The sequence below is a fragment of the Mercenaria mercenaria genome, chromosome 7, assembly GCF_021730395.1.
Source record: "Mercenaria mercenaria strain notata chromosome 7, MADL_Memer_1, whole genome shotgun sequence".
In the NCBI taxonomy this organism is placed as follows: Eukaryota; Metazoa; Mollusca; class Bivalvia; order Venerida; family Veneridae; genus Mercenaria; species Mercenaria mercenaria.
In genome coordinates this window covers 8070456-8092554 of record NC_069367.1, presented here as the reverse complement: position 1 = coordinate 8092554, position 22099 = coordinate 8070456, and the positions used below count along the sequence as shown (strand labels likewise).

At 36.1% G+C, this 22099-nt stretch overlaps 1 protein-coding gene across 1 annotated transcript in view; it reads right to left on the bottom strand.

Moving 5' to 3' along the window:
* LOC123556069 (GTPase-activating protein skywalker-like) overlaps nucleotides 1-22099 on the bottom strand; it is a 52499-nt gene that overhangs the window by 24585 nt on the left and 5815 nt on the right. The window contains exons 2-7 of the mRNA XM_053548944.1: nucleotides 20697-21488; nucleotides 19375-19685; nucleotides 18609-18710; nucleotides 14861-14951; nucleotides 14424-14524; nucleotides 13694-13888 (exon numbers count right to left, since the gene is read on the bottom strand). Of these exons, the coding sequence (XP_053404919.1) occupies nucleotides 13694-13888; nucleotides 14424-14524; nucleotides 14861-14951; nucleotides 18609-18710; nucleotides 19375-19685; nucleotides 20697-21468 (1572 nt within the window). The 5' untranslated portion in view covers nucleotides 21469-21488. The remainder of the gene's footprint in view (nucleotides 1-13693; nucleotides 13889-14423; nucleotides 14525-14860; nucleotides 14952-18608; nucleotides 18711-19374; nucleotides 19686-20696; nucleotides 21489-22099) is intronic.

Below are 22099 nucleotides of genomic sequence, written 5' to 3'. Positions count from 1 at the left end.
TACCAGAGACAGTGGAAGTGTTTTCTAATTACATACCAGAGACAGTGGTGTGTTTTCTAATTACATACCAGAGACAGTGGCAGTGTTTTCTAATTACATACCAGAGACAGTGGCAGTGTTTTCTAATTACATACCAGAGACAGTGGAAGTGTTTTCTAATTACATACCAGAGACAGTGGTGTGTTTTCTAATTACATACCAGAGACAGTGGCAGTATTTTCTAATTACATACCAGAGACAGTGGTGTGTTTTCTAAATACATACCAGAGACAGTGGTGTGTTTTCTAATAACATACCAGAGACACTGGAAGTGTTTTCTAATTACATACCAGAGACAGTGGCAGTGTTTTCTAAATACATACCAGAGACAGTGGTGTGTTTTCTAATTACATACCAGAGACAGTGGCAGTGTTTTCTAATTACATACCAGGGACAGTGGTGTGTTTTCTAAATACATACCAGAGACAGTGGCAGTGTTTTCTAATTACATACCATAGACAGTGGTGTGTTTTCTAATTACATACCAGAGACACTGGCAGTGTTTTCTAATTACATACCAGAGACAGTGGCAGTGTTTTCTAAATGCACACGAGAGGCAGTGGTAGTGTTTTCTAATTACATACCAGAGACAGTGGTGTGTTTTCTAATTACATACCAGAGACAGTGACAGTGTTTTCTAATTACATACCAGAGACAGTGGCAGTGTTTTCTAAATGCATACGAGAGGCAGTGGTAGTGTTTTCTTATTACCAATGTTGGGCGGTTAAAACCGCCCCCGGTTTTAACCAGCGGTTTTAACCGGTTAAAACCGCCCCGGTCAATACTCCCTGAAGTGGTCAATACCGGTCAATACTGGTCGATTGGTCAATACTAGTCAATATTGACTGTTGAGATATTTTGCAAAGTTTATGAACAATTAAATAATGACTGTTTAAGAGCATTTGGAGCTTGATTAAGGAGAATGCAGGCATTATTATTTAGTTAAAGCAACCTAATCAGTACTCCAAAAATGGTCAGAAGTGGTTGACTGGTCAATACTGGTTGATTCTTTTAACATTTTCTGTAAAGATATATTATTTTTCTACAAAAATTTCACAATAAGTTGAAAAACTGCTACTTTAACTGAACTTTTATTTGTAGAAAGTATTTCATAAACTGTAGAAGTAAGTGTTTGATTCACAAGTGATAATCTATTTTTACTGGTATAAATAATTTAATGAAAAATTGCTGTGAACACCTGGACCCTTTCATGGAAGTGGTTTGTTTTGAGAGCAGTTGTCACATTGCCTGATCGACACCATGTCTTACAATATACAATAGGCATGTTGCTGGCCTGTTTATCTAGTCACTAATTAGCTGTCATGATCAATAATCCCACTGTATTAATCTCAATGCTTGAACATGGTGCTTTATTTTAAAAATAAATAATGCAATCAAAGTATTAAATTTTAATTGACCAGTATTGAGCACTACATATTCTTATCAGGAATATTGCATAAGACCAAATTTTAATTGACCAGTACTGTCCATTTCACAGAGTGTAATTTATTGTAATAAAATCTTTAATCAATTTAAAATCAAGGCTAACTGTAAAGAAGATAATTTAGGCATTGTATAAACTAGTATTGACCAGTCTAGGTATGCCCATACACATTTAACCCTTTGTCATGTATTTGCAGAATATATTTTAAATATTTGTTTTCTCAGAAACTATATTCCAAGTGATTGCAAAGTATTTGCATCAGATTTTCGCAAACAGTCTGCAAAACGTTTCACACTGAAGCAAAGGGTTTGCAAATAAACACTTAGATAAATTACAGACTGCAAAGGTTTTGCAAATAAATACTTTATTAAATTAGCAGACAGCAAAGCATCTGCAAACAAACACTTAGCACATTTACTTAGCAAAGGTATTGCAAACTAGAGCTATCACTAAAGGTGATGAATGTACCCCCCGCATGCACTGACACAGTACATTGCAATTTGACACACACAAGACTGCATAATTATGTGGACTGTATGTATATAGACTGTATGTATACAGTATAGTAACAAAAAACAAAGTCCCATAACTATGCAGAATATTTATCTAAAAGAATGTAACATGCACCATGCACAACTAGGGTTGGTACTGATCACTTGTGTGAAGTTTCATTAAATTGTGTGCAAGGGTTTGGTAGATTAGGCACGCACAAGATTGCATATGCAGACTGTATGTACATAGTATGTTAACAAGAAACAAAGTCCCATAACTCTGCAATTTTTGTCGCTGAAAGAACCTAACATGCCCCATGCACAACTACTGTTGTTACTGATCAGTTGTTTCATTAAATTGTGTCAAGGGGATGAGGAGAGATGGTGCGCACAAGATTGTGTCTATGTATATAGTATAGTAACAAAAAAACAAAGTCCCATAACTCTGCAAATTTTTTTTCTAAAAGAACCTTACATGCCCCATGCACAACTACTGTTGGTACTGATCACTTGTGTGAAGTTTCATTAAATTGTGTCAAGGGGATGAGGAGAGATGGTGCGCACAAGATTGTGTCTATGTATATAGTATAGTAACAAAAAAACAAAGTCCCATAACTCTGCAAAATTTTTTTCTAAAAGAACCTTACATGCCCCATGCACAACTACTGTTGGTACTGATCACTTGTGTGAAGTTTCATTAAATTGTGTCAAGGGGATGAGGAGAGATGGTGCGCACAAGATTGTGTCTATGTATATAGTATAGTAACAAAAAAACAAAGTCCCATAACTCTGCAAATTTGTTTTCTAAAAGAACCTAACATGCCCCATGCACAACTACTGTTGGTACTGATCACTTGTGTGAAGTTTCATTAAATTGTGTCAAGGGGATAAGGAGAGATGGTGCGCACAAGATTGCGTCTACGGACAGACGACCAGACGGGGGGGGGGGGTACAATAAACACTTTGTACAGAAATGAAAGAGCAAAGCATTTGCAAATAGTTAACATAGATGAATTTGCTTTCCTGGTAGACTCTAGGTACAGGAAGTAATTAACCATTCTGTTTTCTGATTGGTCTATATTCAAATGGCAGGATTTTTGAAAATATTGTGAGGAAATGTTTACACATCAGTTAGTAGAAATATTTTGGTGATGCAAACTTGTGTTAAACAGATTATTTATATAATATTCTAATTATTTTTTCTGGATATAAACTTTGTTGAATAAGGATAATGCAATACCATGTTGTTAAGCAATAAGACTTCCAAGAACCAGAGAATATTGCAGCATGTAGAAAGGTAATGTTAATCAATGACAGTTATATAAAACACTTTTTACTCAAGCAATTGTTGAAACTTACATTATTACATGATTTTAGTTATTTTTACTGAATGATCACTGAAATGATTGACTTTTAATATTTATTTAAACTGCAAAATTTTAATGGTTTTGTGAATTTACATCTGTTTTTCAGATATTAAACAAAATCCTTTTCTTTGGACCTCAGAAATTCATTTTATGCTGTTTGTTACGTATTTGCGAATACTTTGCATATTATTTGCATGCAAGTTGCGATTACTTTGCGATTACTTTGCTATCACTTTGCGATTTATTTGCCAAAGTTTCAGCTGCGAATTGTAAATTGTTTGCGAAGTATTTGCATTCTGTGTGCGTTGTGTATATTTGCAAAAGCTTTGCAGAATAGTTGCACGTTTCGTTCCATTTCTACTCGTCTGCAGAATATATTCAACAATCATGTGCTGCAACTGTTCTGCAAAGGTTATGGCAAATATTTGGCAAAGATAAAAAGTATATTCTGCAAAGGCCCTGTTTTTGCATGGGTATTGTCCAAAATGGAACCTGACCAAGAAACATTGCCAGAGACCAAAACTGAATCGACCAGTATTGACCACTAGACTTTTTATTGAACAAAACTTGATATTAATCTAATTGCTTAATTATTTTTATATTACTATTACAGCCTGTGCTAATCTGTGAGTGTACATTATATAAAAATGTTGAATAAACCAGTATTGACCAACCAAGAATAACCCTAGTATTGAATCGACCAGTATTGACCGGTATTGACCAGTATTGACCAGTTTTAACCAGTATTGACCGCTGGCCCGGTCAATACTCATATTGACCGGCTTTTTGCCAACATTGATTGCTTATTACATACCAGAGACAGTGGTATGTTTTCTAATTACATACCAGAGACAGTGGCAGTGTTTTCTAATTACATACCAGAGACAGTGGAAGTGCTTTCTAATTACATACCAGAGACAGTGGTGTGTTTTCTAAATACATACCAGAGACAGTGGCAGTGTTTTCTAATTACATACCAGAGACAGTGGTGTGTTTTCTAAATACATACCAGAGACAGTGGTAGTGTTTTCTAATTACATACCAGAGACATTGGCAGTGTTTTCTAATTACATACCAGAGACAGTGGCAGTGTTTTCTAAATGCACACGAGAGGCAGTGGTAGTGTTTTCTAATAACATACCAGAGACAGTGGTGTGTTTTCTAATTACATACCAGAGACAGTGGCAGTGTTTTCTAATTACATACCAGAGACAGTGGCAGTGTTTTCTAAATACATACCAGAGACAGTGGTAGTGTTTTCTAATTACATACCAGAGACAGTGGTGTGTTTTCTAATTACATACCAGAGACAGTGGCAGTGTTTTCTAATTACATACCAGAGACAGTGGCAGTGTTTTCTAAATACATACCAGAGACAGTGGTAGTGTTTTCTAATTACATACCAGAGACAGTGGTAGTGTTTTCTAAATACATACCAGAGACAGTGGTAGTGTTTTCTAATTACATACCAGAGACAGTGGTAGTGTTTGCTAATTACATACCAGAGACAGTGGCAGTGTTTTCTAATTACATACCAGTGACAGTGGCAGTGTTTTCTAATTACATACCAGAGACAGTGGCAGTGTTTTCTAATTACATACCAGAGACAGTGGTGTGTTTTCTAATTACATACCAGAGACAGTGGTGTGTTTTCTAATTACATACCAGAGACAGTGGCAGTGTTTTCTAATTACATACCAGAGACAGTGGCAGTGTTTTCTAATTACATACCAGAGACACTGGTAGTGTTTTCTAAATGCACAGTCATGAGAGACAGTGGTAGTGTTTTCTAAATGCACATGAGAGATGTCAAAGGATGGTAGGGCCGGATAATTCTGCTCCATAACACGCCCACTCTGCACTGTATTATAATCTGCCCTGCCAAAAGTTCAACTTATAATGCACAAAAGACATTTAATTACTGGTAGGTTTATGAAGAGGGAGCAAAATTTGACCATGGTCTCAACAATCTCTTAACAATGCTCATTATAGCATCAGAAGTCTAGGGATGATCAACAGCCATAATGTAAGTTAGTTATGATAATTATCTCTACAATCATCCTAAAAAATAGAATAGGTTTAAAAATAAATGTTTACGTGAGTCAACCTTGAAGTTGTGACCAGAAGGTTAACATTTTAACCTTTTTACCTATTAAGCACTGCTTATTTTCCCTTTTAATTTAATACCAAATTTATGGATATTAAATGTCTAGTAACAGGAAAGGTGAATTAAAATACACAGCTACTGACCAATGAAAGAGAACTTTACACTTTGTGATAAATATGTCACTGACTTCATCACCAATCACAGGGGACTTTTGTGCTTTAAAGTCAATTAACTTGAATTCCAACAGAAGACAAGGTCATGTAAATTAAATACCTCAGTAATAACAACAACAACGTCAGTGAGCCAAATGTTCACGTTTAGGTACAGCAATGTTTAACTAGAGGTGCTTTTGAGAAAAGCGTACGTCTCCCACAACTGCCTAATCATCTGAATAGTAAGTCTGTCTTTGTATACTGTTTCTGGCCTATTGGTATTCACACGTTGGAGTAACCGGTCTACAATGCTGTGTCAATGTACAATGCTGTTTGACGGTAGCTGAGTGGAGTAACCATCTACAATGCTGCTCTGGTGGTTGTTGGTAATTATGTTCAAGGGCCATAATTCCGAAGTGTCTTGGCTGATTTGGCTAGTTACTGAACTTGGCCAAAGTCTTGTGGTCAAACACATTTTGTTCAAGTTTGGTGAAGATTGGATGAGAAATGTTCGACTGTGCGGACAAGCTTTGTGACAGACACACAGACAGGAGTAAATCAATATGTCTCCCACACCAGTGTGTGATGGGAGATATAATTAATAGGGGTTGAATTTTGGACAAAGCTGATGAGATTGGTGTATTTTCAAAAATATATCTTTCAAGATAATTAATTTTTTCAAATGTGAGCTATGAACATTTATTTTATAGTTAAATTATAAATTTACCAACAAAAAACAAATTTTAGCTCTTGCATACATTAAGAAATGATGACTGTGAAGATATAATGTCATGTTCTGCACTGTTTGCTATTAAGTCAGTAAGTTTTCAGTGAACACCCCTTTGATAAAGAAGTAGTACTGCACAAACTGAATGATGGACCAATCCATTTTAAAATTTTTGAAGGGTAAAGGTTCATACCAAAACTAGCTACTACTGACAAATCAACACTGGCTCCACACATTGCTATACTTCAGGTCCTGATCCACACTTCACTGAAATTTATTGTTTTAGAGCAGAAAGTTTGTCCTGGTTATCAAAACAGTACTGTCTTGAAAACAGTAAAAACAGATCCAATCCACATTCCACTGTCTAGAACAAGTGTTTAGCTACCATGGCTAAGCATATATGAGCCGCACCATGAGAAAACCAACACAGTGACTTTGCGACCAGCATGCATGGATCCAGACCAGCCTGCGCATCTGCGCAGTCTGTTCAGGACCCATGCTGTTTGCTTTCAAAGCCTAAATATTGCAATTAGACAAATTGTTAGCAAACAGCATGGATCCTGACCAGACTGCGCAGACGGCATGCTGGTCTGGATCCATGCTGGTTGCAAACGCACTATGTTGGTTTTCTCATGATGCAGCTCATATCAGAATTGTTTGTAACACAGTAGCATTTAATCCCTGCATAAAAATTACAGGAAACTCATTTTAGTACAGAGTTACCACTTTTAAAAGGCCGCCATCCTGACTCCATAAATGCCATTGCATCATTAGCCTTATGTCATTTTTGTTCCGATGTTTGAAACTGGTAATACTCAACACACATCAGCTGACAAACCAACGAAATAACAAAAGCTGTTTTAATACATATATGCTATCCACAATGACCTGTTGACTCAACAGTTGAGGTAACTTTTCTTAATGTTTAAAGTTTGCTGGGATCTTGACAAAACTATTCTTTTTAAGTCTGAAGGTCACTGGTCTAAAAGTTAGTCTCAAAGTCACTGTGACCTTAACCTTTGACCTCTTGATCACCAAGAAAATGATAAGTGTCATCTACTGACCATAGACAATCATGATATAAAGTTTGATGGCTGTTGATGGCTGCTGGTCCAAGCAAGTTCCAGTCATTAATAAGAAGCCACTTTTATTCTCAAGGTCACTATGACCTTTCTTTTGACATACTGACATTCAAAACAAAAAGGATCATCTATGGAGCATAGGCAATCATCACATAAAGTTTGACAATCCTTTACTTAAGCACTGCCCCAATACTGATTGGAAATCAATTCTAAGCCTCAAGGTCAAAGTGACCTTGACCTTTGATCAACTGACCTCCAAATCTACAAGGTTCATCCAGTGACAAAAGGTAATCATTCTCTAAATGATGACAACTCTAGGCCAGAGCATTTTCCAGCTATTGATTTAAAACAATATTCAGTCTCAATGCCACTTTGACCTTGGCCTTTGACCTACTGACCCCAAAAGCAATATGGGTCATCTACTGACCACAGGCAATCATCATAATTGAGCCGCGCCATGAGAAAACCAACACAGTGGGTTTGCGACCAGCATGGATCCAGACCAGCCTGCGCATCCGCGCAGTCTGGTCAGGATCCATGCTGTTCCCTTTTAAAGCCTATTGGAATTGGAGAAACTGTTAGCGAATAGCATGCATCCAGGCCAGACTGCGCGGATGCGCAGGCTGGTCTGGATCCATGCTGGTCGCAAACCCACTATGTTGGTTTTCTCATGGCACGGCTCATTTGAAGTTTGATCATTTATATCAAAGTGTTAATAATTGGGAATTGAAGTGTTTGTGAAACAACGAAATGTAAGCAAAACCATATGTCCCATTTTCTTCAAAAGGGGACAAAAACGTAAGTTCAAACAAACTTGCTCTATATAAATATGGTCCTAGCTCAGTACTATATAACATATCTTACTATTCACCAGTATTACCTGTTTAATGTTCATCAGCATTATCCACTCTGACTCTATATACAACTGCAAAGAAGTTTATGGAGGGGAATTCATATAAGTAAATTAAACTAACTAGTTTTCCAATCCATTTGATTAATATTTTCTTTGTTTGTTTATACTACATGTATTTTGATTGATGTATGTTTTTATCAAACTTTGTTAACTTAAATGTACTACTCCTGCTTGTAAATATAATTAAAATTGGGGAAATAAATACAGTTTAAACCAAAGATGTGAAGTAGTACTCTTTTGTGTGGAACATTAGGCCTAAAAAAAAAAATTCTTTGTTTCCGGTAACATGCTCAAAAAAATTAGGGTAGGTAGGTCGGAAAATTATTTTTTGGGGAATTTTCTTTTATTAAGGGAGACTTTTCGGAAATTATCTTCGTGTCAAGAAATGAATACAAATAATGGGGTTATGCCTTTAGAGCATCAGGAAGTTGATTTCTAACATCACTGATCATGTTTAAAGCATAAAAAGTGCAATTTGGCAACTTTTTGTCAAGAAGTTGAAAAAAATATTCTCCAAGGCCATAAAAACATTTAGGGTCAGGCCAAAAATTTAGGGTAGGTCGGGATACCGGAAACAAAGGATTTTTTTTTACGCCTTATACATCCCAAACTAGTAATTTTAAAACATAGATATTTTCACTTTATATGTGTTCATATCTCACACCTTGACTTAAGTAAATAAGAAATTTAAAAAAAAAATCTAAATATTTGGAAAAAGTCTTAGTAATACATTTACAAATTATGTAAGATATTGACCAAAACAATTTTTCTTTTTTAAGTAACAATGACCTTGACCTAAGCTACTCAACATGAAACCAAACTTGGACTCTATGCATGCTACCTACATAGCAGGTTTCGTCTATACACCTCATTCCTAAATGAAGTGATTGAGCAAACACCTCTTTTTCAATTTCAAGTAATGGTGACCATGATCTTGACCTAAGCAATCTAAAATGCAGCTGAACCTTGGTTGTGCAAACTACCAAACTTGGCTGCAATACTTCATTCCTCGCTGGAGTTATTGAGAAGGAACCATTTCTTCTTTTTTTAGTAACAGTGACTTTTATCTTGATCCCAGGACACATACCTCAGCCTCAAAGAAAACTACATAATTACATGTATGTACCAAGTTTGGTTGCAATACTTCATTCTTTACTTAATATGTAATCAAGCAGAGAATGACCTATGTGATTTGCATAGTAATATATTATATCAAAACTGAGAGCCACAACTCTTGATACCTCAAACTTGCCAGACATGAGCTAACAATTCTTAAATGTTTTGTTCACTTCCTGGTTCATTCCATTCATTTTATGTTCTGAAGGTCAAGGTCAATGAAATTGTACTCAACAAAGAACAATTTTTGACAAAACCACAAAATTTTGTATAAAATAAAATGGTTTCACACTGTAATGCATTACAATGCTACGTTACATAAAATTTTATAGCAATGTCTAATACAACAAAATGAACAGAAATCAAAGGTATAACAGCAATGTACAACATCTATCACATGTACAAATACAATTTCCTATAATACAGATAAACAAAGTTGTAAGCCTGTCACAGAAATGATTCACTACACTTTTTATATAAATAAAACAGACAGTAAACAAGATTTGTCTGAGGAGACTGCACTCTATTTTGATGCTGGATAGCAAAAAAACAACCTTGTACCGGTAATATATGATGTGGATGATGATGCGGAGCAACAGTTTTAAGTTTGAATTAAATCCATAACTAATAAGGTTAAAGTGCATCAACACTATAAACTAAAATTCTAAAAATAAAAAGGAAACAATTGGACTATTCATATACATGGAGCTGCGTTCAATAAAGCTTGATGCCCCCGATGGCATCCTTGTCGATACAAAGCAACCTAAGTAAAAAATGAAGTCAAGGTCAAACTGAGGTCAGGTGATGTTTGATGATGAGGAATGGCCACAGGTTACATCTGTGTTAGTATCAATTCATTCTTGTAAGCGGTATTGATGCTAGACGAAACGGTCCCATCTGGTTAACCAAGAGATGGCATATAAAGCAACCTAAGTCCAAAATAAGGTCAAGGTCAAACTGAGGTCAGGTGATGTATGAAGATGAGGAATGTTCACAGGTTACATCTGCATTAGTATCAATTAATTGTTGTAAGCGGTACTGATGCTAGACGAAGCGGTCCCATTTGGTTAACCTAAGTCCAAAATAAGGTCAAGGTCAAACTGAGGTCAGGTGATGTATGAAGATGAGGAATGGTAACAGGTTACATCTGTGTTAGTATCAATTCATTCTGTAAGCGGTATTGATGCTAGACGAAACGGTTTCATTTGGTTAACCAAGAGATGGCCCATATAAAGCAACCTAAGTCCAAAATGAGGTCAAGGTCAAGGTCAAACTGAGGTCAGGTGATGTATGAAGATGAGGAATGTTCACAGGTTACATCTGCATTAGTATCAATTAATTGTTGTAAGCGGTACTGGTGCTAGACGAAACGGTCCCATTTGGTTAACCAAGAGATAGCCCATATAAAGTAACCTAAGTCCAAAATGAGGTCAAGATCAAGGTCAAACTGAGGTCAGGTGATGTCTGAAGATGAGGAATGGTCACAGGTTACATCTGCATTAGTATCAGGTCATTCTAGTAAGGGGTATTGATGCTAGACGAAACTGTCCCATTTGGTTAACCTCGTACGGACGGACGAATGAACAAACGAATGGATGAACAGGACAATCACTTTATGCCTCCCATATCAGTTGATGCCGAGGGCATAATAAACAAGAGCTGTCCGTAAGACAGCCAAGCTCGACTATTCGAAATATTGCAAAAACTTAACCAAGGTGTGACGCCGACGCCGACGCCGACGCCAGGGTGAGTAGAATAGCTAGACTATTCTTCGAATAGTCGAGCTAAAAACATTTAATACATCCTGTGCTTTTGAGGTAATTCATACTGGTTTTGTCTATTATCGATTATTCAAATGTAAGTTAGCTAATAACACAACAGCTAAAACTTAACAATAACACAGTTATAAGCCAAGTTAACATAAGTGATACAAGGGATGTAACTGAATTAACATAACTGTGATGCTAGTAACTGAAGTCTGCCCACAACAGCCAAGGGAAACAACTCACACTCTTCCTGTCAAGAATTGAAGATTTCTGTATATATGGCTGAAGAGCTCCTACTGACCTAGATCGTGACCTATCCTCAGGGAAAGGCTTGATATGAATATAAACACAATATGGTGAAATTTTTATGCAAATGTTTATACAGTTCAACTTGCATTAATAGACCACCTAAAGGAAAGACAAAAAGTGGTCTCCTAATATAAACTGTCTTAAGGGAGGAAGGGACAAAAAGTGGTCTCTTAATATAATCAGTCTCAAGGGAGGGACAAAAAGTGGTCTCCTAAAATAACCCGTCTTAAGGGAGGGACAAAAAGTTGTCTCCTAATATAAACTGTCTTTAGGGAGGGACAAAAAGCGGTCTCCTAATATGAACTGTCTTAAGGGAGGGACAAAAATTGGTCTCCTAATATACATTGTAAATTGTCTTAAGGGAGGGACAAAAAGTGGTCTCTTAATATAATCTGTCTTAAGGGATGGGCAAAAAGTGGTCTCCTAATATAAACTGTCTTAAGGGAGGGACAAAAAGTGGTCTCTTAATATAAACTGTCTCTAAAATTAATACAACAAAGTTTGCTCTTTAACAATATAACAAGAGGGCCAAGATGGCCCTTGGTCGCTCACCTAAGAAACACACCGTAACAGTGTAAAACATGTTTGACCTAGTGATTTCATGGAAACAAATATTCTGACCAATTTTCATTAAGATTGGACCAAAAAATTGGTCTCTTGCGACAAAACAAGCATTTTCTTAGATATGACCTAGTTTTTGCCCTAGATGACCCATGTTCAAACTCGACCTAGATTTTATCAAGGCAATCATTCTGACCAAAATTCATGAAGATCAGTTGAAAAATACAGCCTCTATCACATACACAAGTTTTTTTCTTTGATTTGAACAAGTGACCTAGTTTTTGACCTCAGATGACCCATATTCAAATTCGACCTAGATTTCATTAAGGCAATCATCCAGACCAAATTTCATAAAAAGCAATTGAAAAAAACAGTCTCTATTGCATACACAAGATTTTTCTTTAATTTGACCTAGTGACCTAGTTTTTGACCTCAAATAACCCATATTCAATTTCGACCTAGATTACATCAAGGCAATCACTCTGACCAAATTTCATGAAGATCAATTGAAAAATACATCCTCTATTGCATATACAATGTTTTACTTTGATTTGACCTAGTGACCTTGTTTTTGACCCCAGATGACCCATTTTCGAACTCGGCCTAGATTTTATCAAGGTTAACATTCTGGCTAAATTTCATGAAGATCAGTTTAAAAATACAGCCTCTATTACATACACAAGGTTTTTCTTTGATTTGACCTAGTGACCTAGTTTTTGACCCCAGATGACCCATTTTCGAACTTGGTCTAAATTTCATTAAGGTAATCATTCTGACCAAAATTCATGAAGATCAATTGAAAAATACTGCCCCTATCGCATACAAAAGGTTTTTCCTTGATTTGATCTAGTGACCTAGCTTTTGAACCCAGATGACCCATTTTCCAACTCGGCCTAGATTTTATCAAGGTTATCATTCTGACCAATATTCATGAAGAATAATTGAAAAATACAGCCTCTATCGCATACACAGGGTTTTTCTTTGATTTGACCTAGTGACCTAGTTTTTGACCCGAGATGACCCATTTTCGAACTCAGCCTAGATTTCATCAAGGCAATCATTCTGACCAAAATTCATGAAGATTTATTGAAAAATACAGCCTCTATCGCACACACAAGGTTTTTCTTTGATTTGACCTAGTGACCTAGTTTTTGACCCCAGATGACCTGTTTTCGAACTCGGCCTAGACTACAAACACAATTATTGAAACTGCAACCTCTCATACATCCTATGGTTGTCAATTTCATTAGTTTATATGTAATGATCCATCAAATTTTTCTTATTTTCTTCATTCCCTTTTTCATTTCTTTTTCTAAAGAAAAATTTGACAGTGCTCTGGTAACAACCATTTGGACAAGTTACTTTCGTTTCAGAAAAACAATATTTTCAAATCAATTTCAGCTCTGCAAATACAGTTGAATCTCAGTATCGAAAAATTCAGCCTAACTTGAAGACATTTTTAAGTTCCCTCCTTAAAACCCCTGCACAAAATATCACTTAAAGTCAAATTTCTCTTATCTCGAAGTAAAACAATCAATCCTATGAAATTCAAAATCTATACATGTACCAAGTTTCAACTACATTTCTAAAACAAGGTCTTTTTTTAAAGATAACCTCACCATATCCACAGTAAGTGTGTCGGTCCCAAGGTTCTGTAAGACGATTGGTCCACTGAATGACCTTGACATTGATAGGCGGCCTGCTTGACTCTCGTTGAAGTTGTTGATATGTTTGGTACTAGTGATATACATTTCATGTTTAACTTGTAACTTCCGTATCTCCTTCCTGGTAAGACCTCTAATACTGAAACCAGTCTGAAAAACATTGAAACCAATCTTCAAAAAAATTGAAACCAGTCTGGAAAAAATTGAAACCAGGCTAAAACAGATTGAAACCTATATGAAAAAGATTGAAAGAAGTTTAAAACAATCGGTATAAAACAGACTGAAACCAATCTAGTATGACTGAAACCATTCTGGAAAAGTTATTATAATACAATACCAAATTTTAATTTCAGTTTCGACTAGGTCGAGGACACAACCAGCCTTCAAAGACACAATAAAGATATGGCACTTCAGCAGCAGTTGTTTTAAACTTACACTTGTCTCACTGATATAATTTTGACATCTTACCAATTCTGACTCTACTAGAGTTAACCTGTGACCAAGATACACATGTCTTGGGTCTTCTTTGAATTTATAAACTTGAATGCATGAAGTTCTCAAGTTGTCACATAACTCCTGTAGCATATTTGATTTATTCCATTACAGATTACTTCCCTTTGATCATTACAACAGAAATGTCTTTGTACAGGATGTTTAACTTTCTCTTAAAACAGTTTCCACTTACTTTCAAAAGTTTATCAACCTTCACTGGCATTTCGTGACAAAACTGTCGAAGGGCCAACAAAATATTGCTGGTACTGGAATCTTTCTTTGGTGATTTTTTGGCTGAAAATGATGAAAACAGTAATTTAATATATGTAACCACAAGACTGAGAGTCCATCAGGTAACACAACAATTGTATGTCCATTATGTAACATATGTAAAGATTGCGAGAGTCAACAAGGTAACACAAAGACTGTGAGTCACTCACTTTGTACAAACTTTGTTTGTAGCCATACTGAGAGTTTTATTTTGTCATGAAAAGGAAGAAAAGAGTTTTATAGTAATTACAAGATGGACAAGTTCATTATAGAAATTTAGCAGTGTAAGGGTTAAAATGTACTAAAATGATGTTGATAACACATAAAAAGAAATGTTACAGTAGGTATGCATAAACTTACTATTTGTTTTAGCAAAGAGTATGAGTATTGCAAGGGCTACACGGAAAAATATTTTCACTCCTTCGTTGAGGTAACAATCCATTACACGAACCTGAAATCAGAAAATCATGCAATTGCATAACATTTTATTTCCTCCAAAACAAAACATAATCATAAACAAATCTTAACAAGAGCTCGTTGAACACGAAATGCCCCACTTGATGCATTCATTAATGGCACAAGGAACAGAAATTATATGCTCACTGTAAACAAAACAAAAGTTTTACTGTTCTGGTTCAATGTGAACTTGACCTTTGACCTCAAAATTATCTGCTGGTCATGATCAATCTCCCTATTAAATTTCGTGATCCCTGGCCCAAGCGTTCTCAAGGTATCGTCCGAAAGGGTTTAACTGTTCCGGGTCAATGTGACCTCGACCTTTGGCCTACAGACCTCAAAATCTATATATGTTATCTACTGGTCAAGACCAACTTTCCTATCAAGTTTCATGATCCTAGGCCCAAGCGTTCTCAAGTAATTGTCTGGAAACGGTTTAAATGTTCCGGTCAATGTAACCTTGACCTTTGACCTAACAAGAGCACCGCCTTGCGGGTGCTGACGCTCATCTGATTTTTTTTGTATAATAGAAATATTGTACTACCCATGATTTTCTAAGTCTAACAAGAGCACCGCCTTGCGGGTGCTGACACTCATCTGATTTTTTTTGTGTAATAGAAATATTGTCCTACCCATGATTTTCTAAGTCTAAAAAGGGCCATCATTCTTGCAAAAAGCAGGATAGAGTTATATTTCTTGATCTACAGTGTCCACTTATGATGGTGAAAAACTGTTGCAAGTTTTAAAGCAATAGCTTTGATAGTTTATGAGAAAAGTTGACATAAACATAATACTCAACCAAGAAAATGATTTTCTAAGTCCAAAAGGGGCAATAATTATTGCAAAAAGCAGGATGGAGTTATGTTGCTTGCTGTACAGGGTCAGCTTATGATGGTGAACAAGTGTTGCAAGTTTCAAAGCAATAGCTTTGATAGTTTAAGAGAAAAAGTTGACCTAAACATAAAACTTAACCAAGAAATCTGATATTTTCTAAGTCAAAAAGGGGCCATAAATCTTGCAAAAAGCAGGATGGAGTTATGTTTCTTGCTATACAGGGTCAACTTATGATGGTGAACAAATGTTGCAAGTTTTAAAGCAATAGCTTTGATAGTTTAGGATAAAAGCTGACCTAAACATAAAACTTAACCAAGAAAACTGATTTTCTAAGTCCAAAAGGGGCAATAAATCTTGCAAAAAGCAAGATGGAGTTATGTTTCTTGATGTACAGGGTCTGCTTATGATGGTGAACAAGTATTCCAAGTTTCAAAGCAATAGCTTTGATAGTTTAGGAGAAAAGTTGACCTAAACATAAAACTTAACCAAGAAATCTGATATTTTCTAAGTACAAAAGGGGCCATAAATCTTGCAAAAAGCAAGATGGAGTTATGTTTCTTGCTATACAGGGTCAGCTTATGATGGTGAACAAGTATTCCAAGTTTCAAAGCAATAGCTTTGATAGTTTAGGAGAAAAGCTGACCTAAACATAAAACTTAACCAGGCAACGCCGACGCAGACGCCGACACCGACGCCGATGCCGACGCCGACGCCGACAACCGCTCAAGTGATGACAATAACTCATTATTTTTTTTCAAAAAATCAGATGAGCTAAAAAGGGCCATCAATCTTGCAAAAAGCAGGATAGAGTTATGTTTCTTGATGTACAGTGTCCACTTATGATGGTGAAAAACTGTTGCAAGTTTTAAAGCAATAGCTTTGATAGTTTATGAGAAAAGTTTACTTAAACATAATATTCAACCAAGAAAATGATTTTTCTAAGTCCAAAAGGGGCAATAATTATTGCAAAAAGCAGGATGGAGTTATGTTGCTTGCTGTACAGGGTCAGCTTATGATGGTGAACAAGAGTTGCAAGTTTTAAAGCAAGAGCTTTGATAGTTTAAGAGAAAAAGTTGACCTAAACATAAAACTTAACCAAGAAATCTGATATTTTCTAAGTCCAAAAGGGGCCATAAATCTTGCAAAAAGCAGGATGGAGTTATGTTTCTTGCTGTACAGGGTCAGCTTATGATGGTGAACAAGTGTTGTAAGTTTTAAAGCAATAGCTTTGATAGTTTAGGATAAAAGCTGACCTAAACATAAAACTTAACCAAGAAAACTGATTTTCTAAGTCCAAAAGGGGCAATAATTCTTGCAAAAAGCAAGATGGAGTTATGTTTCTTGATGTACAGGGTCTGCTTATGATGGTGAACAAGTATTCCAAGTTTCAAAGCAATAGCTTTGATAGTTTAGGAGAAAAGTTGACCTAAACATAAAACTTAACCAAGAAATCTGATATTTTCTAAGTACAAAAGGGGCCATAAATCTTGCAAAAAGCAAGATGGAGTTATGTTTCTTGCTATACAGGGTCAGCTTATGATGGTGAACAAGTATTCCAAGTTTCAAAGCAATAGCTTTGATAGTTTAGGAGAAAAGCTGACCTAAACATAAAACTTAACCTGGCAACGCCGACGCTGACGCCGACAACCGCTCAAGTGATGACAATAACTCATCATTTTTTTTCAAAAAATCAGATGAGCTAAAAATCAATAGGGGTCATCTGCTGGTCATGATGAACCTCTATAGCATCTTTCATGACCCTTGGCCACAGTGTTCTTAAGTTATTGTCCAGAAACCGTTTAACTGTTCCTGGCCAATGTGACCTTGAATTCTGACTTAATGACCTCAAAATCAATAGGGGTCATCTGCTGGGCATGACCAATCTCCCTATCAAATTTCCTAATCCTAGGCCCAAGCGTTCTTGAGTTATCGCCCAGAAACTGTTTTACTGTTCCTGGTCACTGTGACCTTGACCTTTGACCTCCTGATCTCAAAATCAATAGGGGTCATTTGCTGGTGATGACCAACCTCCCTATCAAATTTCACGATCCTAGGCCCAAGCAATCTTGAGTTATCATCTAGAAACCATTTAACTGTTCTGGGTCACTGTGACCTTGACCTTTGACATACTGATCTCAAAATAAATAGGAGTCATCTGCTGGTCATGACCAACGTCCCTATCAACTTTCATGATCCCAGGCCAAAGTGTTCTTGAGTTATCATCTGGAAACCGTTTAACTGTTCAGGGTCATATTACTTTACAAAGAAGGGAACCAGCAAAACAAATACATGTGTCTTTTCTTTAATGCCGGTGTCCAGCTTCTGCTTGAAAATGCTGTTTTATTTTTGTTTAACCTCACACTTGCACAATATTTAGGTCATGTGGTGACTTTTCAGCTTTCGATGGTGGATGGTGGAGGGTGACGCCAGGTGCCCTTCTGGGTATTACTTCACGCAGGGGCAGACATCTGGGTAAAACCACAGACCTTTCATAATCCAGCTGGATGGCTTCCTCACATGAAGGAAATCTACACTCCAAGCGAGGTTTGGAACCCACAGCAGTGCAGGGCCAATGATTCCAAGTCAGCAACCATAACCACTCAGCCAAGGACTCCCTATTGATTTAAGTGCTGTACATTTGTAGATGCTGGATTTCATAAAAACAACCCTATGTGTGACATAACTTCCTTAACCCTCTTGTTTGAGAGAGTTTACCAGGAAAACTCCTTGGACTAGTGACACCTAACTTAGTAAGAATAAGTTTCCTTAATCTAAATTAATTGACATTATAGAAAATGTAAATACATAAGACTGATACCAAGTAGGAGAAAGGAAGATCTTCAAATATCCACCATATCCACGTATCAAAAACCTGGTCCACGTTGCCACAGTTCCGTACCATCAGTACATAGCCTGATTTCTGAAAGGTTAAAACTACAAAATATATAATAATTGTTATTATAAATTACATATCCAAAAACTGAAAATTCTAAGCAGCTCAGAAATCTTTTTCTAATATCATGTAACACAACACTGAATGCCTTGCTAGGCAATAGTCAAAATTATTAGCCCCTGGTCATGCTGGTCTGTCTGACTTCTATCAACCATGTGAACTGGCAAGATAATATTCAGTAACTGTATAGTACAACAATCTATAACTGCAATCCGTTGAATAACTCTAAAATAGATATAGCATTATGCACAGAATTTTTTAACATTTTGACAGAAGAGGAAAGTTCAAACATTATATTATTACTGTAAAAGCACGTAAAATGTACGTTCGCTGGAGCAAAATTTCGCTAATTTGAAATTTTGAGTTAATATCTGCAACGTTATTAAAATGGTATCCTACTTCAATCTGAATTAATATACTAATGGTAAATAATAACACAAGGATTAACTTTCGCGAGATGAAGGGCTTCGTGAATATAGCAAAATTAAACCCTTGCGAAAATTTCAGCTTTTATGGTATTTACATTATTAAACTCAACAGAAAGAACATGTACAAATCCTATTCGCTGAGTGACAGTTAATGTTTTAGGAAGTCATGGGAAAAAATGAATAACAACTTAAACATTACATACAGCATATTTTTTGGCAAGATCTCTGATGACTAGTTTCGAAGCTTCATAGGATACTTTGGTTGTTGGCAGGAACCCGCTGTCCTTGTGTCTTAGCAGAGAATATAGACAATTATAACACTGGGACGTATCCATGTAGTGTAAGAACAAACACAGTATCGAGAACAGTAACGGACTGTGTATAATATCAGGGCACGAATGTTCTAATACACACAGAATCTGTTTTGCACTCTGAATACCCTCCTGCCTCAGATGGTAGTAGTTCAAGTGCTCCATGTCCACAAATGATGGTATTCTCAAATCTGAAGGGTCTCCTTTCAAAATAACAAAAACATTATAATAGCAATTGTACAATTTTACTGTTATAACATTTTATAAGGATTGTTTTTGTTGGGTTTAACGTCGCACCGACACAATTATAGGTCATATGGTGACTTTCCAGCTTTTCATGGTGGATGAAGACTCCAGGTGCACCTTCGAGCATTATTTCATCACCGGCCAGGGTTTTTTTTCGGCCATTTTTATAGCTGTTATTCGGCTATATTCCCAATGCCAAAAAGTATGTATTTTTCCCAAAATAAGTGGAAAAATTCCCAATCTTCATTTTGAAAAAAAATTTCATCAAAATTGCACAACTATTGACCAAATTATGGACAATTTTGTAATGGAACTATGTTAAATAGGTTGTGCAATGTGAAACAAGTGTATGAGAAAGTGCTTAAACACATCCTTTCTATATCTTATGGGACTTAATATTTCCCAATTTGGAACATTTAAGCATCAAAATTCCCAATTTTGGGGGTAATGGCTATGTTCCCAAATTAGCTAGAAAAAACCCTGCCGGCGGGCATCAGGGTAGAACCACTGACATTCCATAAGCCAGCTGGATGGCTTCCTCACATGAAAAATTCTACGTCCAAAGTAAAGCTTGAACCTACATGTACAGTGGTGAGAGACAAGTGATTCCAAGTTAGCAACGGTTAACCCATTTTCATTTCAGTTTGGCATAAAATGTCTATCTGACACTGAAAAATGATAAATTTTGTGAAAATGGAAACTACATATATCGGTAAAAATGCAAAAAGAATAATAAATTTTCTGCATCTATTCAAAGATGTTGCAACATTCAGCTACTTTCTTCACAATAGTTTAGGTTACATTTCTATTTATGAGACTATCTTAGTTCTTACAACAATCTTATGTCAGTAAGTTTGTACAACTATTACATTGTACTTTCAGCTGAGTACCGGTATTCACTTCTTTCCTCTGAAAATGTGTCACACAGTGTGGGTTAGTTTCATTAACAATTTTAACAACTAGCTTACCTGAAGAGAACAGATCCTGTGCAAATTCACTAAAGATATCATGGTCATCTGCCTTGTGAAGGTGATGACACAAATTAAACCATAAAGCATGTCTTATTTTATGTTTTACATCCCACAATCCATTCCTTAATGCCATTTTAAAATGTTTCTTCTGGTTTTTCTTCAAATATTGCACAAGCAGATCTTCACTGATCTCCACATCTTCATCAACACTGTGATCAACTTTCATCTCATTACCTACAGAATCCTTGTCTACAAACTCACTAAACACTTCGTAATTCTCCTCATCCATTTCCATTTCAAACTTTACATTGTTTCTATCAGCTTTATAAGAAGCTGTATCACTACCTTTCAGATCTGATTTTTTAACTTCCACAAATCCTAGTTTTTCCAGATCCATCTCAGAGTTTTCTTGATTTTCAAGGTCATAATTATTGCTTTCTGTTTTAACACTACTCACTTCAGAAACATTCTCATCCTTGTTTGATTTTTCTGATCCTTCACCAATTACATCAATATCTCTGGCTGACTCATTAACATTTTCCAGGTGTTCAGTTTCTTTTTCCTGTAAATCAATACTCTCCTTCCCTTCAGGTTCAACATTAATACCTCCTGTAACATCTGTTTCACTCGTCAATAAATCAGCCTCATGTACATTTGAGGAATTCTGATCAATCTGAGGTTCATTTTCCAGCGTCAATGTTTCCATATTTTCATTTCTTGCTTTCAAAGTATTTTTCTTTTTTGAACTTTTACTTGACATACAGTTCATCGGTGAAAATGAGAACAGTCCTGAAAATAAAATTGTTCTTAGTAAGTACATGTATATGCATGTATACACCAGAAATTGTATTTACTACGTAATATCACCCCCTTGATAACCTACTGGTAGACTGCCCGCTTCAAGAGTAGGAGGTCATGGATTCGCTCCCTGACTGTGTCATATGAAATATATATGAAAAATGGTACTAATAGCTTAATAGTTTGGTGCTCAGCATTAAGAGGCCAGTTCTAGGACTGATCAACCCACTATCTGTATAATTTGACTTGGTTATGGGTATCATGTAATGATATTCCAATGAGGCAGCACTAAAAAGTTGGGTATTGTGCTCTCTGCTACAAGAAAACATTGTAGTTTATATGCCCAAAAAGTTGCTGAAAAAGATGCTTAACTTGAATGCTTGATTATCATCCTGACATACTTTATTCTTGAGATATTTTGGAAATGACTGCATGTGTAACTTTGCATGTGTTATAGTTCCTAATAGTAAATATACCTCAATTCACTCCAATATTCGGCAGCGGGTACAATACCGACCTACTGTTGGGTGAGGGAGTGCAAATCAGTTGGGAGTGCAAATCAGTTGTATACATTCAGGTACATATAATAATTAACCTTTAGC